The following is a 27600-nucleotide window of genomic DNA, read 5'->3' as shown; positions in this document are numbered from 1 at the left end:
GGACGACAGAATCACAATCACTTTAGTCACCAAGTACAGTAAATTAGGGATTCACTGATCTTAGACCAAGTATTGAAATTGGATCCGATCCTGACAGGTCTGATGTTATGGTATTGGCTACAGGTTGTTTGATCATTTATTTATTTAGTTACTTTGTTTCCAACCTCCGATCCATTTATGCAAATTGGTGTAAAAATGTATTTGCCCTAAACAAGCGTCGTCCACCACTCTGAAAATCCACTTTGACAAAATGAGTTAATTTAACTCATTTTGAATTCAGGCTGTAATAGGGCTGGGCGATATGGTTGAAATCAGTATCATGATAATCATAAGGATTTTTCTCGATATCAATATATATCACGATATGGTTCATGTATGCAAAATCACGTTAAATAATCAAATTAATGTTTATCTCATTGAACCGAATGGTGATGTTAGGTGTGATGTCAAACTAAACAGAAATATTCAGTTTTTAAGTAAAATTTGGCAGTCATCATCAATTCAGACAGCAGAAATATGTGTCACGATATTAATATATCTTCATATCATCACAATATGATTCCACTGAAAGACGATAAACGATAATATTGAATTATCGCCCAGCCCTAGGCTGTAACACTAAAATGCAAAAAGTGATTCTGCTGCTTCAGTGATTGGATTTCCCCACAGGGATCATTGATGTATCAAAAAAAGGGAAATCCGCACTCTAAAAAAAGATATCTTGATTGATTTATTTTACATGTTTCGAATAAAAAAAATATGCAGCTTGGCAAACTGAGAAGAAAAGACGTCATTGGTCATCAGGTCACAGGTTAGGCCTGTATAGACTCCTCTACACTAGAGGCAGTATCTACAGATCAAAACATATTCACATCTAGAACAAACAAACATTCTTACACAGGCTTACATAAGCAGAGAAGACCTTTTTCTACTATTTACATCATTCTATAGGATTACTTGGACAGTAGATATGCTGTTCATATTTCACCCACATATACTATATGAAAAGCTTTACAAATGGAAGTCACATCAACATAATATCATAAACACGACAATGTATAAATACCTTTGAGCTAGAGCAAAATCCTGAATGGATAAACCCCCCATTCAAGAAACCACAAACAAAGAGTTGGGGTCAGTTAGGGTCTGAAAAATCAAAATGTTTCTCTTTTAGTTTACTAGTTTTTGCCTATTTGAAATCGACGCACCAGAGAAGCCTTATATCATGTACATTTTCTTACCCGGCATGTGGACTTTCTCAGTCATTTTCCCACAGTGATCATTAAAGTCTCATCTCCTCTCCTCGCCGCGTGTCCCCAGGTCACATGACGGTGGTCCACGACCCTCTGAGGACGGTGTCGGTGTTGGAGCCGGGCGGGCCGGGCGGCTGTGGGATGAACCACCGGGCGCCGGTGGAGGAGACGGCCGAGGCCGCCGGGTGTCTGTACGCCCAGAACGCCGGCTTCTTCAACACCAAGAAAGGCCAGTGTCTGGGCAACGTGGTGAGCGACGGCAGGCTGGTGAGGGACAGCGGGGGGGTGCAGAACGCCCAGTTTGGCATCAGGAGGGACGGCACCCTGGTGTTTGGGTAAGAGGTTCAACTACAGCTTCATGATGCTGATATTCAGACTGAACGTCCATCTGGTTCCATTCCATTATTCAGCTGAGATTTCCTCCTTGTTAGCCGTTTTCTGTGTGGGGGGGTTGATTTTCCCCGAACTGATCACTAATGACTGATGTATCTGAACTGATCACTACCGCCGTATCTGAACCGATCACTAGTGACTGACGTATCTGAACCGATCACTAGTGACCGACGTATCTGAACCGATCACTAGTGACCGACGTATCTGAACCGATCACTACCAATGTATCTGAACCGTTCACTAGTGACCGACGTATCTGACCCGATCACTAGTGACCGACGTATCTGACCCGATCACTAGTGACCGACGTATCTGAACCGATCACTAGTGACTGACATATCCGGCCGCTCTGACGTTATTTTCAGTCACATGATGCTGCAGCCAGTCAGACTCTACATCCATGGTTAGCCAGCCATTTACCAACTGACCAAGAATGACAGTTGATTTTGACAAAAAATGTTGTCTTTGGAATTTGTTGGTTAAAGGAGGTGATTTCAACAAATTTATTCTGCCGAAACGCCAATGAAAAACCATCACCAGCTTCAGTCACGCCCTCAAAGGCTCTGATTGCCTCGATTGTTTGTCTGAGCGAGAACAAGCCGTCGACGAGAGAAACACCAGACTCTCTGAATCCGCTCGACAAAATCTGAAGAGTGGGCGGGACCAGGAGAGGACATTGTGATTGTGACATGAACTGTAATACATGCGACCACAGTTTTTTCTACGCAGTTTCTTTTTCAGCGCTAAAAAAATGACAGAAAATTAGATGGCAGTGCCTCAGATTTGCTCAGTTTGGATGAAATGAAAAGGATTTCTCTGACATGTAACATGATTTGTTGGCCGGGGATTCTGCGCAGCACCAGAGCGTCTTGTTTAGGAAAGGTTGGGTCTGAAACAGCTTTTCCTATGAGAAAAAATGTCAGCCTTGTTTGGTTTCAAAGTTGTGGCAGGCAGTAGTGTGATTTCTGCAAGTGTCAGTTGTTTGTGCAGCTTTGCATAGAACCATTCTGGTCTGTTATACCTCTGATTGGCTGGAATACTTTGCTTTTCTTGACATGTTTCAGCCCTCTTGCAACACTGATTATTTTATCAATAATAGTGAGAGGATTTTCTTTTTACATGATTATGGATGCTGTCCTGATGCAGCTAGGTATAAGGTGAGGACAGGTACTGTCTCATCACCAAAGTACCCATAATCACAGTAAATAACATTCTCTTTTTTACTTTTTCCTCAAAGTAGTGTACATATATGAGGATAAAAGTAAGAGGGGAAAGCAAGAGCAGTTGCGAACCAGCTGCCTGGTGACAAGAGTCAGAATACCAACCGATTATATTTTTGAGCCAGCCGTTCTTGATGGGAAGTATCAGCAGGGTTGGATTGTCTTTGAACAGTCAGGTTGTGCGTCTGAAGCTTCATGTTGTATAAACACAAACCTCTATCCCTCCTCTGTCTCTGCTTCCCTGCACCTGAAGTTTCTGTTGTGTCAACTCTTCTCCACGTTTCACTCTCGTTCCCCTGCCTCCTCGCACTGGAAAACATGTTTACAATAGACTGCAGCACACTGGCAACAGACTGACTTCTTGTTGGCGCGCACCAGTAACTTATAATCTCTGGTTTAGTTTGATGAACAGCTCAAAACATTCCTCAGGCTTCCTGTCAGGACGACATCGCTCACTGCAGCAGTCCAGCTGTAGCAGCATGACTGAATCACAGTGGAAATATACATACTGGTTGTCAGGTTATCTACAAATAACAAAGGAAGCTCCTACACAGGCAACTTATTCAGGAGAGCATGAAGACTCACCCAACACTGTAAATATAGATAATAACATGAGGTTGGAAAGAGAATGTATGTTTTCACTGTCTGTCTGTCTGCCTGTCCCTCTGTCTCTCTGTCTGTCTGTCTGTCCCTCTGTCTGTCTGTCTGTCTGCCTGTCCCTCTGTCTCTCTGTCTGTCTGTCTGTCCCTCTGTCTCTCTGTCTGTCTGTCTGTCCCTCTGTCTGTCTGTCTGTCCCTCTGTCTCTCTGTCTGTCTGTCTGTCCCTCTGTCTGTCTGTCTGCCTGTCCCTCTGTCTCTCTGTCTGTCTGTCTGTCTCTCTGTCTGTCTGTCTGTCCCTCTGTCTGTCTGTCTGTCTGTCTGTCCCCCTGTCTGTCTGCCTCTCTCTCGGAAAGTCAAACCAGACGATAAACAAATATAAACCGTTATGGAGGCTGCAGCTTTGAGAGTTGGAGAATTTTTGAGCGTTGGCGAAGATTTGAGCCGTGCTGTAGTTCAACTTCAGTTGAAGGATTACATGATCCTCTGTGGGCTGAGAAAATTATACAAGTCTTGATTTTATGAAACCTTTTCAAAACCAAGTAGATAAACTCAAAAATGCATGGCTGACACGCTAAAAAGAAGGCTGTTTACAAAGTTTTCATCTGACAGCAGCGATTTGTTTCCTCCTCAGAATAATCATTTAAAGGGATTGGAGTTGAACATCCTCATCACCAGTCATTCTGCTACACTTCACTGCCCCAAACACACCCCCATCCCCGCCACTTTATGTCCAGGAATAGTACTCACCCAAGAAAAACGGCACATACACACATTAACATACAGACACACATATACACACTCCTATATACACCCAGGCAGATAGCTTCTTGCATAACATCACAAATAGTAAGTTGTGAAAAACAGTACATATAGACAGGTGCACACACACACACACACTTACTCATACATATAGTCAAGGACAGAACTACTTGTGTAACACCAGTGCATACTCACCCCCTACCCACCACACACACACACACACACACACACTGGAAAAACACATCAATTTGTTTGATACCTGAGTTTAGGAATACCAGGAATTTTACATGAAGCAACGTGCAAGTGGGTGTGTGTTCTCTAAACTCATGTGGGCCAAACACCCAGAGTGTGTGACGCTTCAATAAAAATAAATAAATCAATTGCAATACAACTCATACGCACTTCACACCACAAAACAAACCAGTTACAGCCAGTTGTTGAACTGCTTGGTCCTCCTGTGTTAAACGTTTGCCTTGAGCCTGACAGTCAGGCTCAGAATGTAAACAGAGAATATTTCTGCTGTCGGGTGAAAGCCTTGTATCTCCAAAATGTCAGCTTTTGGTCACAGGGTGGCTTAACAGTTGGAGAGACTGTCCTGTAACTGAAAGGTCTCCGACTACAGCTAGGGCTGGGCAATAAATCAATATTATATCGATATCGTGATATGAGACTAGATATCGTCTTAGATTTTGGATATCGTAATATCGTGATATAAGTGTCTTTTCCTGGTTTTAAAGGCTGCATTACAGTAAAGTGATGTCATTTTCTGAACTTACCAGACTGTTCTAGCTGTTCTATTATTTGCCTTCACCCACTTAGTCATTATATCCACATTACTGATGATTATTTATCAAAATCTCATTGTGTAAATATTTTGTGAAAGCACCAATAGTCATTGTGTGGAAAAAAAACGCTGCCTGGAGCTTCTTGTGACACTTTGGTCACAACACACTTTCTCCATCTTTGTTGTTGTGGTGGAAGAAGGCCAGTCTCTCCTTCATCATGATTGGTTGGCTGAGGAAAAAAAGTGGTTCAATGTCACCAGGCGCTTTTCTGAAAAGTTGGGTCCGATCCGAAAATGGGAATTTGAATCTTGAATCTTACCTCATTCACCTCAGACAACTGTCAACATTTTGTCAGCTTGACCAAGACTGTGTTCACAATTTTTTCAGAACTGCGACCACCTTTTTTTTTTTTTTTTTTTTTTTTTTTTACATCAAAACATATGCAGAGTGGCCACTGTCTAAAAAAAAGCCCTGCACCCAGCGTCTTTTTTGGCAGAGCAGAGCATTTTCATAAGTTGAGAAAGGTTCAACTTTTCAGAAAAGTGCCTGGTGACATTGAACCGCTTTTTTCTCAGCCAACCAGTCATGATGAAGGAGAGACTGGCCTTTTTCCACCACAACAACAAAGATGGAGAAAGTGTGTTGTGACCAAAGTGTCACAACTTATCAAAATGCTCTGCTCTGCCAAAAAAGACACTGGCTGCAGGGCTTTTTTTAGACAGTGGCCACTCTGCATATGTTTTGATGTAAAAAAAAAAAAAAAAAAAAAGGTGGTGGCAGTTCTGAAGAAAATGTGAACACAACCTCGGTCAAGCTGACAAAATGTTGACATTTGTCTGAGGTGAATGATGTAAGATTCAAGATTCAAATTCCCATTTTCGGATCGGATTTTGTAGCACATATCCATGTTTCTGAGATGGGAAGTGAAAAAGTGCAACTCCATGCAGCTTTTTGCTGTTGATACAAATTAGAAAACATCAAATCTGAGTCACATGTTAGGGAAAAAAATCTGAATTGGGAAACTTTCAGCTGCAGTGTGAATAAAGCCTTTGTCTTTGACTTCTCACTCATAAATCGCCCCGGATAAGAGCTTCAGCTAAATGGGGGAAATAAATTGAGAAAATCGGCTTTCGTTTTAGATTGACACCATGTATTTGTGAAATTATGCAATGAGGTATAATTTCACACACACACACACACACACACACACACACACACACACACACACAGGATGCATATGCAGAGTGGTTCGACAAAAAAATGAGGGTTTTTTTTCATTTGATTAAATGTCAGAGGAGGCCAAGAGGAAACTATTCAGCATTTCACAAGAAAAAAGCAAAAATTAGAGGAAAGGTAGGCATGATAATAAATTTGTGTAGTAGAAATATGTTTTTTTTTTGTCCTATCCTATGAGTTATCTTGTGACCCCCCTGGGAGGTCCCGACCCCCAGCTTGAGAACCACTGCTATAGAGGACCGTGTAATTCTTCAGTTCAAGCAGAAACAACAAAATCACCCAGGATGGAGAAACAAGGTCTTTGCCTCTGTACCACAGAGATAAGAGTGTTTGGGGTGAGGGGGGGGAGTGGATGGGGGTGAGGGGGGGTGTCAGTTAGGGTGAGTCAGTGATACTGGGGTGGAGGAGGGGGGGGTAGTTGGGGGCTGGTCAGTTGGGGTGAATCAGTCATACAGGGATAAACACTCTGCCACCTTAACACATGAAGGTTTGGTTGCTGTGTAGAAGTCTAATGTCAGGCCAGGAAACTAATTAAACTAAACTAATTTTTCCTCACTGGTCGTACTGGCTGGTAGATTTCAGAATTCACCACTATTTCACCAGATGTAGTTTATAGTTTTTGGAAGAAAAACCTCAGAACAATGAGTGGTTAATCTGCTGATAGAGAAGACAGACATGTGGCTGGTGGCTGAAGGTGAGTTAAGGTAAGGAAACTTCCCACCCGGCCTGAGGTGATGTTATAAATAAGCAGAGCGGTCAGTGGGTCCAGGGTCGTTGTTGTGTAACTGCATGTGTGGCACCGAGCCAACTGCCAACAGATCACCAGGAACAACTGGAGCTGTCAACAACAGAGTGGGCATGTGGGCATGAGGCGGAAACGTGCTCAGATAAAATGTGAGGGTGTAAAAAGGAAAAAAAAGAAAAGAATAAAACTCTCTGCCCTGGCTCCCTGATCACTCAGTCTGCTGCTCTTTCCCCTGTTTCCATTTTAATTAGAGATGTTCCGATACCATTTTTTCCTTCCCGATACCGATTCCGATACCTGAACTCGCGTATCGGCCGATACAGAGCACCGATCCGATACCAGTGCGTTTACCAGTGGTCTATAAAATGTCAGAAAATGGTGAAAAATATCGATCAGTGTTTCCCAAAGCCCAAGATGACGTCCTCAAATGTCTTGTTTTGTCCACAACCCAAAGATATTCAGTTTACTGTCATAGAGGAGGAAAGAAACCAGAAAATATTCACATTTAAGAAGCTGGAATCAGAGAATTTTGACTTATTTTTCTTAAGAAATTACTCAAACGGATTAATCGCTTATCAAAATAGTTGGCGATTAATTTAATAGTTGACAACGAATCGATTAATCAATTAAATGTTGCAGCTCTATATATATATATCATTATTATTTTTTTAACAGCTGTATACTACTAACCCTGTATGGATGCGATATGATTGCTATCATTGTTGTATGGCCTGGCTCAGGTTAAACCCTTTGTAAAACATGAACAAATACATACAGAGAATGAATGCCATAGAACTTTATTATCTAGTTTGACAGTCAGTCATAACTGAAAAAGAACATAAATAAATACATTTAGGAATAAATAACAATTCCTTTAAAAAACTGTTAAAGTGCAGACACAATTTAGTAAAATAAAAGACATTTCAAATTTTAAATAGTATAGTAACAGTATAAATTTATTATATAAGTATAGATTTCCGGGAAAACGGTTGTTTTATCCGGGTGAAACTACTTTAAAGTTGATTTTTTTCGGGGCTAATAAATTACGTGATATCGGATCGGTGCACAGACTCGCGTACTCACCGATACCCGATCCAGCATTTTAGGCTGTATCGGAGGCATTTCCAATACTGGTATCGGTATCGGAACAACTCTAATTTTAATGTGTTTATTATGTTTCTGTATGTTATGTTGTTTTATGAGTGTGTGTTGTGTGTCGTATCCCTTGCTGCAAGACAAAACAAGTCATTTTCCATCAGGCACAATAAAGACTTGAACTTTGAACTGAACACTGAACATCAGCACAAACATATTGTTGCTAAGGGAGGTTGCAGGTTATTTTTTTCAGAGGCTGATCATGCTGACTGGTTCAGTCACATGTAATGTGGACACACAGTTTGTTTTTCTTCATTTTACCATAGAGAGTCTCTTCCCAAGCTCACGCCACACTCTCACTCTTCTCTCTCTTCTCCTTTCATTACCCCCCGCCACCCAGTTATTTGTCATAGGTCATAGAAAATCAATGGATTTGGATGACTTGTTGGCTGAGTCACTTGCAGTGTGGACACTAGAAAGCAGAAGTGTATATAAAGTATAAGTAGAAAACGGTATTAAGTACAAGTATAAAATTAAAATTATAAAGTTAAAATAACTTAAAGGTCCCATTTTATAGGAATTCAGATGTTCCTGTATATACATATATGATGAAAGAGGGTTAATGTAGATATTTTTAAAATTTGATTTTGAGTGTTTAAATGTTAAAGTTATTGTATTTTCAGAAATCCATCCTTTTTTCCAGTCAGTTTCAGATTAACTCGAGGAAACGCATCACAACTGGACTTGGTCCTGATTGGCTCCCTCAATAAAGACTGAAATCTGTCCAATCAGGCCAGTTTGCAGCATTTGAACTGGAAAGCGTCGTGTTCTCTGTCTCTGTGTCTTTTGGCAGTCGGGTTGCACAGTAACTGGAGGACTGAATTTCCCTACAGAGGTCAGTAAAGCGTCACATCATCATAACATCATGTGTCATGTTCCCCCAGGTATCTGTCGCAGGACGATGTTCAGGAGCAGTCCAACCCGTTCGTCCAGCTGGTCAGCGGTGTGGTGTGGCTGCTGAGGAACGGACAGATCTACATCAACCAGAGTCTGGAGGCCGAGTGTGACAAGACACAGGAGACAGGTACGGTGTGTCACCAGGGTGGACAGAGACACAGACAGTGGGTTACAGGGAATGAGCACGTTTACATGTCCACTGATGAACTGATCACAGTCCAACTAAGACACTTCCCCGATGATTCCAGTGTTCATGCAAACAGCAGAGTGTGATTTCCTTAATCGGATAAAGGCTGTTATCGCATTATGAGAAACCCAGATAACACAACTAGATTTTTATCCAATCTTTTGAATTATTCGGCGCATGTCTACCCTCAGTATGATTTCTTTAGGGTTTTTTTTTACATCTGTAGATGTAAAATACAAACCCATTCATCATCAGATTCTCATGTATGCTGGTGCACTGACGTTGTTGATCGCTGAACTCAATGAAAGTTATGATATGGTTGGACAGTCAGATTGGGGCAAACAAAAATTTGTGTAAGGCCCCGAAAAAAGGTAGAAACGGCCCTGCATGAGCGCAAACGTAGACCAGATAGAAGTAAGTAAGTACTGTAAGCAGCGCAAAGTAATGAGACAGAAACCTGACCAGATGAAAGTAGGCTCTGTACGGCGCCATATTCAAAATCCAAAACAACCGTCAAGAAGTTTGAGTTTTACATCACTTCCTTAAGGAGAGAAATCCAGCTGGGACTGAATCATGTAAACCAGGGTTTTCCCTGTTATCATATTACTAGAGTGCATGGAAACATGTCAATCGAATTATTGACATAACCTGATTATTCCCAGTTATCGGATTATTAGTTTCCTCTAAACCAGTGGTGTCCAGTTCTGTTCAGTTCTTCTCTTCAGACCAAAGACACTTTGATGAAAATGAAGCTGAGTGTTGAATAAATATATACAAAGTATTAGGATGCATTGCAGGCATTTATTTCTTCTTCACTGAAAAATATCAGATAAAATCAAATAGTACTTTGAAAATTTAGAAAAGGCAAAGTTTCCCAAAACTTTTGGTGGGCAGTGTACATATAATCTGTTGTTAACAAGGTTACAAATTGTAACCTGTAAGTAAAGTACCAAAGGAAATGAATGGCACATGGTTCAGGCACACTGGGTTTGTAACGTGACATTGTTACACAACTAACAACCACTATTAATCAAGGAAGACGTCAGCGTCAGGAACAGATCCAGGATCAGTTAACCAGTTAACCACAGTCAGGTTGGGGGGTAACGACAGTGGAGCAGCCTTACATCAGCAGTAATTAAGAGAAACCATATCCCAGAGTCCTGCTGCACATGATGCATAATGTGTAATGCAGAAAGCTGATGTTGACCTGACATGACTCCAAAACACAAAGCTGCCATGTTCCATCAGCAGTGAGAAGAATGAAACTCGCTGCTCTATCTGACACTCAGTTTTTCCATTGATACACACACACTGCTGGATGGGAACACACACACACGCACTATCAGATAAATGAGGAGAGAGGTTTCCCAGTACTGCTGTGTCATTATTTGCATAATGCAGAACTCAACCTTGACTTTGCATGCATACCAGGCCGTAATATAAAACTGTGTAGAGTCATCCTCCTGCTGTAGACGGTGTTCGATAACGGTCACTCCCCTTTTCTGGCACGCTGTTTGTTAGTTTTTGGAATTTGTGGCTGATAATTATAGGGACTTGGAAGAGTGCAGATGTGCTCCGCTAGTTCTCAAAACCTAATGTTTACATGTCTACGAATCAGTAAAGACTTAGAAATTAAAAACAGCTGTATTTGCCAGTTGTGGAAGAAAACTCAGGAGAGAGAGAGAGAGAGAGAGAAAAGAGCAGCAGTTTGACAGTTTATTCAATCTGCAGGTTGGGAGAAAAGAACTTAAAATCTGGACGATTACACAGAGTTTTATAGTGTTGAATATTCATGATTGTGTTAATACAGATAGAATATAATAAAGCTATTGGTCAAAAAGTGTAAGGTCATATGAACAAGACTGAACAACCAATGATATTATAATTGTAGCCCTTTAAGGAGACTTTAATAAGAGGTGAACAGCTTCTAGAAGACAACAAGTTATTATTTTGACAGTGTTTTCTATGAGATTTGGGCATTTGTACATTCCAGGCAGTTGAGAAACACACAAGATGTTACTTTAGAGTTTAATCTTATAATGGTGAAGCAGATTCAGTATTCTGGAGTTTCAGGCACTTAAGGTATAAATATGGGTCAAAGGTTACATATTAACTGAGCATATAAAGTAGTATAGGTATTTTTCCATTGCTTCCTCAACACAGTAAAGACACAATGCAACCTGAAGCGAACCACACCTTGCTGTTTACTGAATCGTATGATACATTGCAGCTGTGGTTCAAATCCCCAGAGTGGTGAGGAAGATCCGGGTGTGGATGGGAACGGGCATGTCATTTTTTTAAACCTTTATTTATCCAGGCAAAGTCAACTGAGGTCACTTTCTCTTCCAGCAGCGTGCTGGCTGCTTCACATTCATACAGTTCCACATATTCACACCTGTGTCCAGTTCAACCGCAGGTCAACCACAGTCCTGCCATGTGCTGCTGGAAAAGAGCAAACATTTCCCTGGAAATAAAAACACAGAACTACTAGATCTGATATACTAGATACTAGGGCTGGGCTATAGTTCAATATTATGGTTTATAATCTTTCAGTGGAATCATATGGTAATGATATGGTGATTTTTGGGATATCGTGACACACAATTCTGCTGTCTGAACTGATGATAACAAACAAATTTTATTTAAAGGAGGGGTATAATTTGCTTTTCAGCAATTTTATATAATTACCTGTTGTCTATAAAATACATCTGTTAAGTTTTTTTCAGTAAAAATCATTTAGTTATAGCTTTAGCTATTCACTTCCCACCTACAAGAAAATAGGTCGTTTTACATAAGCAGCTCTGATTGGCTGGCCATTCTGGAAGGCCCGCCCTCCTCTTAGCGCTGATAGGTCGATTTCAGAGCAAAATCACCATAAATACTAAGAATTGCCACAGCCTACGATACCCCCCCCTTTAAACACTCTGACAAAATGTGGTGTGATAGGAGTATTATTTGAAGATTTCAGTTTTGTTTGACATCACATCTTACATTGCCATTTGGTTCAATGGGATGAAGATTAATTCTGTTGGTCTTCAGTCAGACCTACAGCAGTGTGAAGATCCATGTGTGAAGATCCACGTCAAGGACCATAAAATACATATTCCCATTTGAGACAGATTTATTTAGTTTGATTGAAGAAGCCTTGCATGGATGTTTTTACTGTACTGAACTTTCTTTTTCTTCTTCTCTGACAGGAGTGTTCCGCCATTTTGTGGACGTGGTGTCGGGCCGGACGGCGGTGGGCCACGACGCCGAGGGGAAAGTCATCCTGTTCCATATCGACGGACAGACCGAACAGAGGGGGTGAGAGACCGACAGAGACGAGACATTTTAGAGTTTAGGCATTTAGCTAAACACTGTTATCCAGACCAACTGACTGTGAGTGAGCAGGTAGAAAGTCAGAGTCTTGCTCATGGGCACTTCGACAGGCTGTTGAGGGACACACTGACTACGTTTACACCAATAATCCAATTATAATGCGATTAAGGCAGTAATGTGAGTAAGGTGCAGCCATGTACATACCACACTGATTATGTTAATGTGATTCTGCTCATAGTCGGAGTAACCATAATCACAGTGAGATATGTGGAGTATTCGCATTATAAAGGCATGTTTACAGCTTAATCGCATTTCTTCCACTCTGACCAAGTTGCACATGAACCAAAGAAGACGTCACATGTCACGTAAATCGATAAACATCACGCAGGCTTTCCAAAAGACTCCCGAAAGTGTCAAGAGGACGGCGTTTTGCAGCTGGAATAGACCGATTAAAAAAAAAAAATGGCAGCAGCAGATCTGAAATGTCAGAACAGCAGAGTTGTGGCTTGTTGTGGTCAACTTTGCTGATGGAGCCACAGCAGAAGTATAAAGTGGCGGGACGGATTTAGAAACTACCCACAACTCTGCAAATTGAATAACCACAAGTAGCATGTAAACGGGATTTAAAGGAATTGCTGAGTCTTGTAAACATCTTAATTGGAGTAATGCCTTACTCTGATTATCGGCCATAATTGCATTACTAGTGTGCATGTAAACATAGTCACTGGCTGTTGCAGGGATTGAACTTGTGATCTATCCTTTACTGCAGTGATACTCAACCTTTTTCATATCAAGGACCCCTAATTTAGTCCACATTGGAGTCACGGACCCCCATTTGATGAGATTCTTTCTCTCTGACCCAAATCAGAGAATATTTTTATTGTTAGAGATGATTTTGTCCAGAATGTCATGACTATCTGTATTGTAGGTATGATTAAAACAGTCATTCTTCTACATTCTCTAAAAAATGAAATAATGGTGAAGTTTAACAACAACTCATCAATTTGCTGGGGACCCCCTGGAACTCCTGCAAGGACCCCTGGTGGTCCCCGGACCCCAGGTTGAGAACCACTGCTTTACTGGATGGTCTCCATCTTAAGATGGGAAATTTCCACCAGCCAAAATGCTGATGCTTTGATGAGGCTGGTCAGGTCTTTTACTTGAGCAGTAACCAACCATGATTTGGAGTCCTATTCTCTTCTGAACATCTGGTTTCTGGTAAAATAATGAAAATGTCTGGTGGTTCTTCTAAACCTCTAAATGGCTGCAGCCACTGGATGAGAAAGTTAGTTTCCCTCTGTGAGGGTAAGAGAGGGAGGGAGACAGAGGTTCAGATGAGGGAAAACAATATGATAATTTATGCCATTAATCTAAAGTGACTCACAGGCCTTTGACTGAACACAAAGCCCCCCCAGAGGGAATTAAATATGCAGGGTTTGAGGTTACATGCCTGAGCAGTTTAACCACTGACTCAGAAGACGAGGAAAAAGGCGTGTGCGGTTTATTTTATTCACCCAGAAGTTATTTGTCCATGTAAATGAAGATACTGTAAATTCATGCAAATCCTTTGACCTGATGATGTACAGTAAGTGTTTTGTAACCTTCATAGCCCATTATATCTCAACCCACATGCCTGTTTTACATCACTGTTAATACGTTTTACCCATGCAGACAAGTTTGTTAAAACCTCAAAATCCATGCCAAACTCATGTTAGGTTCACACAGACTGAGAATCCTTGGTTCAAAAACTCAGACAATTGTATTGTACTGCATTGTACTGTATTGGAATTTCAGATTTAAAAGTGAAATGGGAGAGAATAAACATGGCTGTAGAGGTAGAGAAGTGATTGTGGATCAGAATCAGAAATACTTTATTGATCCCCGAGGGGAAATTGGGTTACGTTGCAGTTGCTCACATTCTAGAAGATAAATATATATAAGCATAGAGAAATTATAAGAAAAATAGAAATAAAAATATAGGAAATATGTCAAATATGTGCATCATACTACAATATATAACAATAATAATATAGAAATAAGAGAAATATATACAATATATACAACAGTGTAAATAATTAAATAATTATTGCACAGTTGAATTATTGCACAAAATTATTACCAGAATCAGTATTGCACAGTTTAAAATATAAATGATAAATTATGGGGTTATACAACTGCTAGATAAGAAGATTTAGAGAGGTGGATAGATGGAAAGCTGCACAGAAGGAGAGAGAGCAGCATACAGTGAGATAATGGAGTGATGCTGTTGGATGGGAAGATAAAAAAGATGGAGGGAAGAGGTGTGAACGAGACAAAGATATATAGAAATGGAATAGGAGGGAGAGAAAAACTACAGAGTGATCGTAAAAGTGACGAATAGGGCTGCGGCGAAAGGGGGAAGTGCTATTTTAGCTTCTGAAAGGGGAAGTGGATGAGCTGCACCGACACTATCAGGCTCACCCCACCTTCACCGATCAATTGTATTGATCTGACTCTCCCTGCACCCCGATGCAGTGACCCTGCAGACCTGGAGGAGAGTGTGTTTGTGCTAAAGATCTGTCTGTGGCAACACAACAAGCTGACATGTCTGGACGTGTCCGCTGCCTCCCTGTGTATCTCAGCTCAATATCAGGCCAACAGCGGATCAATAAATCCCATACAGGTCGGCCTTGTTCCACACTATCGGACCGAGCAGAGACTGACCTTCTGTCCTGCATGAATAACAGCAGTGAGTAGCAGGTTTCCCCCGGGGTTCATTTAGCACAAAGCTGTAGGAGGCTGCTGGAAGAGATTCAGATTCAGATTCAGATACAGATTTATGATTATCCCCAAGTACATAATGCACAAACAAGGAATTTAGCTTGGTAGGTTGGTGCAGTGCAAATAGCAGACAGATAAAAACAAAACAATAACAGTAAAGTGGCATCCAGTGCAATATTCAGACATAAGCAATAGGCAATAAGCCTATATTCAAGCAGTACAATTAGCAGTTAAAATCGATAAAAGCACTAGAAAATATTAATGTAAATATAAAATTGTTAAAATGTACAAAACAATACATTAAATAGAATTAACACCATTATTACCATTATTAAGAGTATTTATTAAGAGGCTTTCTCTTGCATGAATGTTGACTGTTGTCCTCATCATTCCTGTCAGCTCAGTCATTTACCAAGTCTCTTAGTGTTGTCACAATAACAGATATTTAGATATTGCTTTGATTGATTTGCGAAAGAGTTTTTTTTTGTTTTTGTCCAACAAATAAAAAAACAGGAAACAGCATATTTCACTTACATACCAACACAGATATATAAGAAACAATAAAAAAAAAAAGTAAAAATTAAAATAACATAAAATAAAAATAAATAATTAAATAATAAATTAGAGGGATTGTGTGTAGCTTAGTGAGATGAGGGTCTAGAGGATAAACTAAACAAAATAAAGTATAGTTCAAGCCATCTATCCAATAGAGTAGTAAACAAAGGAAATATGGACCGTTTATGTTGCTTCGGGAGTATGTCTCAAGATTCTGGGAAAGGTAGATATTTTACGAACGATGTCCATTATGACCTTCCACTTCACTTCATTATTGAATTTTATAAACGATATTCAATATTTCCATCAAATATGTTCTGCGAGCTGAAGGCGAGTGGAATAGTTGGGGTGCGCTGACACTCAGCTGATCGGTTCTGATCGGTTTATCTGAACTTTGCAGTGTTTCCTCCATCAGTTGGTAGGTTTGTCCAGGTGAGAACAATGACCTTTGATCTCTGGTGGCACCAGATAACGGCACAGAGAGTCTCAGTCCTCTAACAAGAGAACTGCGGTGCGGTGAGAATTTAATCTGCAGCAACTACAGGAAACAACTTCAAAATGCAAGAGTTTATGGGTAGAAAGAGACGGATGTTGACATGTGACAGGCAGCAGTTCCTCCTGCGTGGAAAACCAAACATGACAAAATGAACTGAGGGCAAACCGCAGTCTAGACTGATGCTCATATTCAGCTGTTCATGTCTCTTCATGTGTTCTTGACTGATATGAACACCACAGAAGAAGAGACAGACAAGTCCATCATGCTGAGATAAAGTTACAGGGACTAGAATCAGATTTGATTTGACTCCAAAATCTCTAACCTGCAGGTTGACAGGTTAAAACTGTCCAATAAACAAGCTACTTGTGCATCATGTGACTTGTTTACAGGCCCTGGGGCCGGATTCACCAGTGTGTTCTTAAGATAGATCTTAAGAAATGACATAAGAGGAAATTTTAGGAAGTTCTTAAGAAGGCTCTTAAGTGCAGTTCCTCAATATTTTCTTAGTAACAGTCTCATTTCTTACTAATATCTTTAATTTTCCTACTTAAGAACTTCTCAAAATAGAGCCTGAATTAATTCTGGTTAATAAACTTTAGGCTTACTGCCATTGAGGCTAGGAGACAAGGCTAGGAGGCTAGGAGACAAGGCTAGGAGGCTAGGAGACAAGGCTAGGAGGCTAGGAGACAAGGCTAGGAGGCAACCCAAAGTGCTTCCATCTACAAAACAATTGGGGAAAAACTATTTAGGGCAACTAGAGCAAAGATTTAAACATTGGTTGCTGTTGGTAACTGTAAAATTTGCAGCTTATTTCCAACAGACATGAGACAGAGGCCTACCTGGCCCTACACCAAATAAAGCTTTACAATAAATGTTCATCTTAAAGTTAGGTGTAGGGGAACCTATGAAGACTTTGAACTATAATCTAAAATGTGTTTAAATATATGATATTAGAGGCTTACCTTTTCACTGTAGGAGTTTTAAGACAGGTGAAGGGCCGTCTTAAAGTTAAGACAAAAATCAAGAACAAATCTGAGAATTTTCATTTCAAGAATACCATTTATTCCTAAGTTTTTTCTTAGGAAGAAACATAAGAAGAAAGTTAAGAAAATATATAAGAACTGTTTTTGAGAATAGCATTTTTTCCTATTTATTTTCTTAAGACTAAAGTTAAGAAAAAAATGGCAGTTGAGAAGATTTTTTTTCTTAAGAGGGTTTTGTGAATCCGGCCCCTGGTTGGCTTGTAGCTGGACAGTGTGAACCTAAATTATCCAAATACAAAAATGCAACAAAGTCAACTTCTTCACTATTTATTGACCAAAGAAAATGAATCGTAGCTGTGATCACATCCTTAGAAGAAGAAGGAGAAGAAGGAGGTTTGGAATATACAAAGTCACATTCTGGACTGCAACAGTCAGCACAAATTTTAACAGTCAAGCAGCTGAAAGTGTGACAGAGACTGTTTGTCTGTGATACTGCTTGTTTTTCTCATTTGCCGTACCATAGTAGTGTTGAATTTTTAGATATGAATATAGTTTTGGTATCAAAGTCAAAATTCTGGTATCACAACACTAAAGTCTCTGTTACAGTACTGTCCTGTAATACCTGAAGGTTTGTCATCTACATTACATTTGCAATTTAGTTATTTAGCTGACACTCTTAATCTACTGTGTCTTATAATGAAGTCAGCAATAGAATTAGCTTCAGTTCCTAGATCACCAACATAACAAGCAACCGATAGTAAAGAGGTCAAGGGTCAGAGGTCACAGCACTCTGACAGTATTCCTGTGACCCTGAGATAATCATGTGAGTGAAAAGTGCTATGAAAAGAAATCTTAACAATAAAAGATGAAAGAGGAAGAAAGGAAGGGACAGCCTAGCAAAAAAAGAAAATTCATATTTCGTTTTTACTGAGTATCTAGAATATGTGATTTGGATGGGAATCTGCTGCCTGCCTGTTTCTTTACCCACTTCTCCATGTTTATCTATATTTGACTCTTGTTTTGTCTGTCTGAACAGTATGAATCTTTGGGAGGTGGCAGAGTTCCTGAAGAAGTACGGAGTGGTGAACGCTATCAATCTGGACGGAGGCGGGTCTTCCACCTATGTGAGGAATGGCTCATTGGCCAGCTACCCCTCTGACCACTGGTGAGCCAATTAAACTCAAATAAAGTGATTCTGATTCCATCACACATGTTGGTTGAAGTCTTTAGTTAGTTAGTTAGTTAGTTTATACACTACCAGTCAACCGTCTGGACCCACCTGACTGAATGTTCTATGTTCTTCATTCCCTTAAAGCCATTTTGATCTAAAGGCTTCTGCTTAAATTCTTGAAATTAGTTTCTTAGACAAATATAAATAGTGAAGTTGATCCTATGTATGAATTTCTTTCCAAAGCCTTTGCCTTTCCATCAAGGCGAAGGGCGGCTACTTTAAAGAATCTAAAATATAAGATCGTTGTAATTTCTTTCATGCTTTTTTGGTCGCTGCATAATTCCATTTGTGTTATTTCATAGTTTTGATGTCTTTACTATTATTCTAAAATGTGGAAAATAGTAAAAATAAAGAAAAATGTGGTGTGTCCAAACTTTTGACTGATAGTGTATGTTAGTTTCCACCCACAACAGTCTCCTTCTGTTAGTTGGGTGGTTGGTTCATTTGTTTGTTTGTCTGTCTGTCACATGCAATATTTCAGATATTTCAGATCAGATTTTGATGAAACCATAGACTAGGAAAAAAATTATGGATGTAGTGAGTGTGATGTCACCCTCTGGCTTCTGAAGGGCTGTTTTGAAGTCTGCAGATTGTGTTTACGGTCGCCGCCATGTTAACATTTTTTTGGAGCCAGAGCAGCCAAGTAGGAGAAACAGAGGAAGAGAGAGAAACAGACACTCTGCCAGTGATGATACGCAACACATGGAATTAATTTTGGCAAAGACGAATCTTCAAGGTCTCAGTCACTTCTGTGTTGCAGCTGTACTGTGATTTATACTGAGAAGACGGGTCTGATGCAGCTTTAAAGTGAATCTGATTCATCTTCTCCTGAATGTCCTTCCCCCACTCTCCTCTCTCCTCCTCTCCTCTCCTCTCCTCTCTTCTCCTCCTCTCCTTTCCTCTCCTCCTCTTCTCTCCTCCCCTCCACTCTTCTCCCACTCTCCTCTCCTCTCCTCTCCTCTCCTCTCCCCTCCTTTCCCCACTCTCCTCTCCTCTCCTCTCCTCCTCTCTCCTCTCCTCTCCTCTCCTCTCCCCCCCTTCCCCCACTCTCCTCCTCTTCTCTCCTCCCCTCCCCTCCTCTTCTCTCCTCTACCTTCCTCTCCTCTCCTCTCCTCTCCTCTCCTCTCCCCTCCTCTCCGCTACCTTCCTCTCCTCTCCTCTCCTCCTCTCTCCTCTCCTCCTGTCTCCTCTCTCCTCTCCTCTCCTCTCCTCTCCTCTCCTCTCCTCTCCTCTCCCCCCCTTCCCCCACTCTCCTCCTCTTCTCTCCTCTCCTCCTCTCCTCCTCTCCTCCTCTCCTCCTCTCCTCTCATCTTCTCCTCTCCTCCCTCTTCTCCTCTCCTCCTCTCCTCTCTCCTCACCTCCCCTCTCTCCTCTCCTCTCCTCCTCTCTCCTCTCCCCTCCTTTCCCCACTCTCCTCTCCTCTCCTTTCCCCACTGTCCTCTCCTCTCCTCTCCCCCACTCTCCACTCTCCTCTCCTCCTCTCTCCTCTCCTCTCCCCTCCTCCCCTCCCCTCCTCTCCTCTCCTCTCCTCTCCTCAGTGTCCCGGACAGTAGGTGGCGCTGTGCCCGTCCCGTCTCCACCATCCTGTGCGTCCACCATCGGTCCTGCCAGCCAGCAGACTGCAGCGGGAACGGAGACTGTGTGGACGGACGCTGTCGGTGCCAGGAGGGCTGGCAGGGTGCTGCCTGTGACACCCTGCTGTGCCACCCGCCAGCCTGCGGCACCCATGGAGTCTGTACTGCCAGTGAGTGTTGGAGCTGGATGAGGAGAACCAGGACTCAGGGGTTTGGGTGTGAGGAGAGATCGTGTCGGGGACAGGGATCGGACAATAACCGGTATTACTGTATATCACCGTAAGAAAACAACGGTTATGACATCGGCACCAAGCTTATTATAGTTGCGCATTTTTCATTAGTTCTTATTTTTATTTCTTTTTGACTTAATGACCCTTGACTTTAGTTTTAATTAGTTTCTAAAGCGGGTTTGCTAGTTTAGTTTTTATTTTTTGAAAATGCTTAGTTTTAGTTTAGTTTTTATTAGTTTCAGTGTTAGTTTTACTCTTTTTTTTGTAATATGGGGTATTTGTCAGGGGCGAGATTCAAAAATTCAAAATACTAGGCTTATGTATGAAATAAATTGATAAAGACGAAAATTAAAGACATTTTCTCTATAATTTTACACACAATACAGTTTCAGTTAGTTATTGTTTTTTGTAAAGCCTTGTTTTTATTTTTATTTCAGTTAACGAAAATGTTTTTTCACACCTAGTTTTCGTTACTTCGTTAGTTTTCGTTAACGATAATAACCTTGATCGGCACCAGTATTTTTTACCGTGATCACCGTGATAACCGGCTCTCGTCTGTCATCACTGATGTTAGGAGAAACGCTTCAATAAATTCATGTTGCTGACTGAGTTAGATGTGAGTGGATGCAGGCCAGCAGCGCTTTATTTGAGGCTCATTTAACTTTATTTATTTTAGATGCTGTTATTTCTCTCCTAACAGTTTCTATAAGCTTCTATAATTTTGTTTTATAAGAAAAAGGCCAAATTTCTTGTGATTGATATGATAATTTAGTTTTTAAGTAATTGAAGCACATTACAATACTGTTTTTAAAGTTTTCATCTTTTTAGTAACTATCAAGATAATGTCGTGTATCGAGATAATTTTGGTCAAGATAATTGCACTATGAAATTCTCATATTGGCACAGGACTAGTCAGACAGCCCAGTGGTGATATCCTGTTTTCTAAGAGATGTTTAAAAATGGAGGTTACAGACATTTGGAAATTGATTCCAGGGATACAGGAATATTTGTTCTGTCCTTTATCTGGATGCCGTGACTGTGACCCTTGTTCTCAGTGTTGGTTGCTTGTAATGTTGGTGATTTTGCTTTTGAAGCGTGTTCTGCTGTTGCACGTGTTGCGTGTCTGCAGTGTTTTGTGGTTTTCAGCACATTTAGAAAACCACGTCTTTTATGCGTCTGTCCGTCTGTGCTGCAGATGGCTGTGTGTGTGATGCTGGATGGAGAGGGGAGAACTGCAGCCAAGGTAATCAGTAGCCTCATCTGGTCACACACACACACACACACACACACACACACATACACACACATTCTGTCTGTCTGTCCCTCTTTCTTCTCTCTCTCTCTCTTTAGTTTGAAACAACAGTCACCAGCTGTGAGGAGCCTGTAATTTGTTGCAGAATGCCTTTGCAGAAGACGTTCAGCAGTTATAATCGAAGTCCTTACAGGTCAAAGTTTACGGACTCTGAACCCGTTCGTTCTGAGGTGGAAGATAAAAACCCGTTCCTGCCCTCGTTCACCTCTGTAACCCTTTAATGCCCTTCCAGCTCTCACGATACACAACACACAATGTTCTGTCTGAATAAACAACACAAAGTCACACTGAGTCAGATTTCTCCCAGAATGATTTGTGAAATACTTGAAAATGACCCAAATGTTCCAGTTTGACTTCCCATTACCATGCAGTCCAATGTCATGAACATCAACTACACCATTTAACATGTGATTTGTCACACCTAAACAAATATTGTGATATATATTGACATTGGAAGAAGTTCTTAAGGTTATCAAGACATTTATTGCCCAGTCCTAATGCAAGTTCTGTATTTGAAGATTCATTTGCCCACACTTTGTCCAAATAGATACATTGGAGGCCATGTTTGCCTATGTAGATTCTGTTTTACATGTAAAAACAAAAAGTTAACTATAAGGGCACTCGGAGAGCGCAGACCTCCGCCAAGGTTTGTGCTATCATTGCTTGTTTGTGAGTCGGATCCGGATCCGCTCCAAAATGTAATGGGTTCCTCCTTGGCCCATGCGACACCCTTCCACCAAGTTTCATGAAAATCGGGCCAGTAGTTTTTCCGTAATCCTGCTAACAGACAAACAAACAGACAAACAAACATAACCTCCTTGGCGGAGGTAATTATAACGTTGATATCCTTCCTCCTTTGCAGAGTGCATGCCCGGTTTCTACGGCGACGGCTGCAATCAGACCTGCGCCTGCGTTAACGGAGGATCCTGCGAACCCGTCCACGGACGCTGCTCCTGCCCCCCCGGTTTCCACGGCAACTCCTGCGAACAAGGTAGGGCTGCATGATGCTGAGGAAAAACTATATTTTTTTCTGAATATTACAAGTTTCCACGTCAAAATACAGTGGGGAGAATATAACCTATATATGTTCACCTGCTCATTATGCGCTTTTGAAGCTTTAAAGAATCCCTTTATTTTGATTATATTCTGAATATTGCAGTCACAATATGAATAGTAAGCATTTGGGAACAGAGTTTTCTCTGTAATGTCTCTTTCAACACTAATGTTTAGGATTTGCTCAGTTTTGGGAAAAAAAAGGAGAATTAAATGCCTTTCCCTCTGAGAAAAAAATTACAGCCTTTTGCCATTTGGACATTGCAATAGTATTGCAATTTTGATATATTTTTTGATTAGTTATGAATAAGGGGTGTGTGTGTGTGGTGGTTGAGATTATTATTATTTAATGATTGATCATTTAATGACCACTAAATAATTATATCAAGCATTTCTGCTGCATTTAGCTTTTTAGAGTGTGTAGAGAGAGTGTGTTGTGTGTAGAAACAAGATTTTACTTTGGCTCTTTTGGCAAAATTCCTACTTACTTATCGTCTCTGTTAAACTTGAAATATGGAAATTACAATCTCCGCTCTCAGGACATTCTGTGATTTGCTGTTCCCAAAGTCCCAACTGAAGTGGGAAAGAAAGCTTTTAGGTTTTCTGCACCTACTGCATGGAACAGTCTACAGTCTGATCTTAAACTTCAAAACTTAGTAACCCTGAATGATTTTGAAGCTTTGGTGAAATTTATTGAAACCAGGTTGTCTGTGTGCAAATGTTCTATCTGATCATTTTAATGTTACTCATATCTATGTGTTTTCTATGTGTTTTTTATGTTAATTTTTTGTTGAAACTCTGTGTTGCTGCTATTCTTGGCCAGGTCTCCCTTGTAAAAGAGATCTTTGATCTCAATGGGGCAAACCTGGTTAAATAAAGGCTAAAAAAACAACAACAACAACTTTGCTTAACGATTCTTTACTTTACATGCTAAGTGTGAAGAAAACTTAAAGCAGCTAAACAGAAGACAGAAACTGACCACAAGGTGTTAAGAGCCAATCTGCACACAGAGCCTGTAGTCAGTCTACTTAGCAGACAAAACCAACTTAAACTGGATGAGTGGGACACTTAAGAAGAATAAAGACCAAGAATAATCCTCCAGTCCAGCTGACAGAACCTGAGTTAATTCTCAAAATCACTGCAGCTTACCCTGCTCTGTTTTTGTGTGTATGCAGATACAGTATTGTTGACTTGTACCTGCTGTCTGCTCACTCTCCCATCTTTATTCATGTCCCCTAGCACTGAAAATATAGTCAGTTCAGTGTTTTTCTCCTTAAAGGGGAATTCCACCAATATATACAGTTTACTCTGCAAAAGCAGACATTTTCCTAAAATCACCCATTTTTCTGTTGTTTTTAAGCTTCTCCAGATACAGGAACATGTGATCCTATGCCATAGAATCACATAGCCTGAGATCATAGAAAGAATATTGTGAGAAGTCTTATCACTGGTCCTACATCAAACAGCTTTTTTTCTATCTCTCTTATAAGTAGTAATCATTTTACAAACCCCCTGACCTGGAGAAATACAGAGTGCTGTTCTGGCACTCGAATAAAAATTAACCTTTTTTCGCATGTGCTTTCCCCTGTTATGTACTCTATCACTCCACCTCTGCTGGGGTTGGGGGTTTGAATCCCAATACTTGATGTGTGCCTGGTTCGTCTCCTGGAGCTTCTTTGTCCCGCTGTGCTCTTTCTAATTTTTTGACTAATTGTAAGAAGTTCCTGTTTTTTATTGAAATTTTTTGAAATTTATTGAAAATTTTCTGGTACAGGATGTAAATCCTCCACACCAGACTCTACAACTCAAAACAAACAACCATACAACAAAAAAATACCACAATATAGTTTTTTTTTTAAATCACAATAATTTCACAGATAATCACAAATAATCACAGATCAGCTTTATAATTATACAAAATATCCTTTGTTGACCAGAATTTATCCAATCTATTTTTTAAAAGAATTAACTGAAGGAGCCTGCACTGCATCCTCTGGAAGCTCTTACAAGCACGAAGTTCAGAGAAACACCTTAGTGGAAATAATTTTAAAGAGTTCCCTCTCAACTCAACCTATTATTCCAAAAGTGGATAACAGGCTCAGCTGTGATGTCATATATTCTGTGAACAAGCTTATAGAGCTCCATCATGTCCTCCTCTATGTCTCCTGTACACTAGAGTTGGTAGTTATAATTTTCTTAACCTCTCTTCATATGGCATCTCTTTCAGACCTGGAATTAGTTTAGTAGCTCTTCTCTGAACCCTCTCAATTTTTTCTGTATATTTTAATTTATAAGGACACCAGACTGAACTTGCAAATTCAAGATCTCACCAAGGATTTAAATAATGGTAAAACAATTTCCTTGCATACATTTTGAAAAGTTCTTCTAATTATCGCCAGCATGGAGTTTGCCTTTTTAATTTTTTCAGAAATGTGCGTGTGGAATTCAAGTGAACTATCAACCACAACACCTATGTCCTTTTCCTCTTTCACTTGCTGAACCACCAATTCTCCAACTGTGTAATTAACCATGTTGACATTTGTTTTCCCAGTGTGTAAATGTTTTCAGTGTGTGCTTTCCCCCTGTGGCATTCACTAATATAGGTATGAGAAAATGAATTCCTCCCTAATATTACATGGCAGTGTTCTTTAGGAGTTGGGTTGACCCCTGAAAGTGTGCTTCAGGGCGTCTTGTTCCTCTGTGAGAACTGACTGACGCTGTGGCTCAGGCATTTTCTGTGTGTGTGTGTGTGTGTGACCCTTAAAACTGTGTGAATGAAGGTGGGGAACGTTAGCCTTAATACGCTAAGCTGTGTTACATCACTCTCCTCAGACTTCAATAAACAGCCTGAATCCTGAGCTGGACTAATGTCTCAACAGCGTTCAGGTTTCACTGGAGAGTTTTATTGTCTGTGGCAGGAATGTGTTGTTGGTCGGGTGGAGAGGCTTTTGAAATTACATTTATACTATATATGTAAAACTAAACTAAACTAAAACTCACTGAAACTAAGACTAATTAATTAATCTTAATCAGCTTTTCGGCTATGACATGAAAACTCTTCATTGAAACAAATTTGTTTATTTGTTTATTAGGATCCCCATTAGCTCATGCCATGACGTCAGCTAGTCTTCCTGGGGTCCGACACATAAAACACACATTTTAACAAACAATTATATACATTATATACATTCAGACAACACATTACCTACAAAGATCCATCATTAAATCATTAGACACTACAAAAAAAAAAAAAAAAAAAAAAAAGAAAATCAGCAAGCAAGATGAGTCATCTACTGTTCGTTCATACAGTTAATTGTATTAAGTACTCTTTTATTGTTTTCTTGAAAGCGGCTCTGATATTTGTTTTAATAACGTGATTTGGTAAAGTGTTCCATCCTGTAATGGCTCTATAAATTACAGTAGATCTGAGGAGATTTGTTCTACAAATCCTAATGAAATTCTCTAAATCAGCATTTAGACCTGATGTTCAGACTGAACATCCATCTGGTTCCACTCTATTATTTAGCCTGAGATTTCCTCCTCGTTAGCTGTTTTCTGTGTGGGGGAGTGGGGGGGGGGGGGGGTTGATTTTCCCCGAACCAATCACTAGTGACTGATGTTGTATGAAATTCTCTTAAATTACCAGTTGAACCTCGTGGCACTAAAAGCTAAAACTACTGAAACTGATCTTAATTCTCAGAAACAGCATTTAAACCACAGGACACTTAAACTCCCCATTGAAACCCATACTGATGAAATTCTCTCTTTTTTTTTAAGTGTTTTTGTGCAATTAAAATAAAATTGTCAGTTCAGTTCCATTCAGAACAATCTAGTCCAATTCAAATATGCTTTATTGGCATGACAAGAATCTTATGTTGCCAAAGCAAAGTAATGTGTCAACAACTCTCTCTCTGTCTCTCTCTCTCTCTCTCTGTCTCTCTGTCTGTCTCTCTCTCTCTCTCTCTCTCTCTCTCTCTCTCTCTGTCTCTCTGTCTGTCTGTCTCTGTCTCTCTCTCTCTCTCTCTCTCTCTCTCTCTCTGTCTCTCTGTCTGTCTCTCTTTCTCTCTCTCTTTCTCTCTCTTCTCCCTCCCCCCCCCCCCCCTCTCTCTCTCCCTCTCTCTCTCTCTCTCTCTCTCTCTCTCTCTCTCTCTCTCTCTCTCTCTCTCTCTCTCTCTCTCTCTCTCTCTCTCTCTCTCTCTCTCTCCCTCCCTCAGTGTGTCCTCTGGGTTTCTATGGTCGGTCCTGTGCAGAAGAGTGTCAGTGTGACGGTCAGTGTCCATGTGACCCGGTGACAGGAAACTGCACCGCCTCGTTCCAGGGAGAGGCCAACTATACCTTACACAGAGGTACACACACACACACACACACACACACACACACACACACACACACACACACACACACACACAGACGCCTTCAATCAGAGGACTTCAAGACATGGTGGTTCAAGTTGGGAAGCATCTGCCCTGCTGAGGTGTCCTTGACAGAGGTGGGGACTCGAGTCACGATTTTAATATCTTGAGACTTGACTTGATGCATGAAGAGAAGACTTGAGACTTGACTTCTGGGTTCTGGTGACTTGGGACTCGACTCTGACTTGTACTCTGATGACTTGAAAAGGTTTCTAAAGTCTTGACTTGAGATCTTGTGTTTGTGTAAATGACTTAGATTGAAAGTGATGAGATTTGTTCCAGCAGACGACTGAATTTAAATTCTGTTTTCTGAATTTGTATGGAATGATTGAATTTATTGAAGTTGAAACTGATTCTAGAAATCAAACTCATGATGCTCTTACCAAGTTTTTATCCTATTAAAACCATATTGCATTGAAAAGTCCTAGATATTTAGTTTTCTTT

General features: G+C 40.5%; 1 protein-coding gene across 1 annotated transcript in view; it reads left to right on the top strand.

The window, feature by feature from the left end:
* Window positions 1-27600, top strand: part of LOC139649480 (N-acetylglucosamine-1-phosphodiester alpha-N-acetylglucosaminidase-like) — a 46318-nt gene that overhangs the window by 3996 nt on the left and 14722 nt on the right. Inside the window, exons 3-10 of the mRNA XM_071525895.1 lie at window positions 1321-1588; window positions 9030-9169; window positions 12427-12535; window positions 18381-18509; window positions 20114-20319; window positions 21575-21622; window positions 22554-22682; window positions 26959-27090. Of these exons, the coding sequence (XP_071381996.1) occupies window positions 1321-1588; window positions 9030-9169; window positions 12427-12535; window positions 18381-18509; window positions 20114-20319; window positions 21575-21622; window positions 22554-22682; window positions 26959-27090 (1161 nt within the window). The remainder of the gene's footprint in view (window positions 1-1320; window positions 1589-9029; window positions 9170-12426; window positions 12536-18380; window positions 18510-20113; window positions 20320-21574; window positions 21623-22553; window positions 22683-26958; window positions 27091-27600) is intronic.

Source organism: Centroberyx affinis, unplaced genomic scaffold (genome assembly GCF_046629955.1).
Source record: "Centroberyx affinis isolate AG114_WGS23_722 - 3 ecotype Tasmania unplaced genomic scaffold, CSIRO-AGI_Caff_v1 ptg001353l_1, whole genome shotgun sequence".
In the NCBI taxonomy this organism is placed as follows: domain Eukaryota; kingdom Metazoa; phylum Chordata; class Actinopteri; order Beryciformes; family Berycidae; genus Centroberyx; species Centroberyx affinis.
The sequence above is the reverse complement of the archived record's forward strand: the minus strand, read 5'-3'. Positions and strand labels throughout refer to the sequence as shown.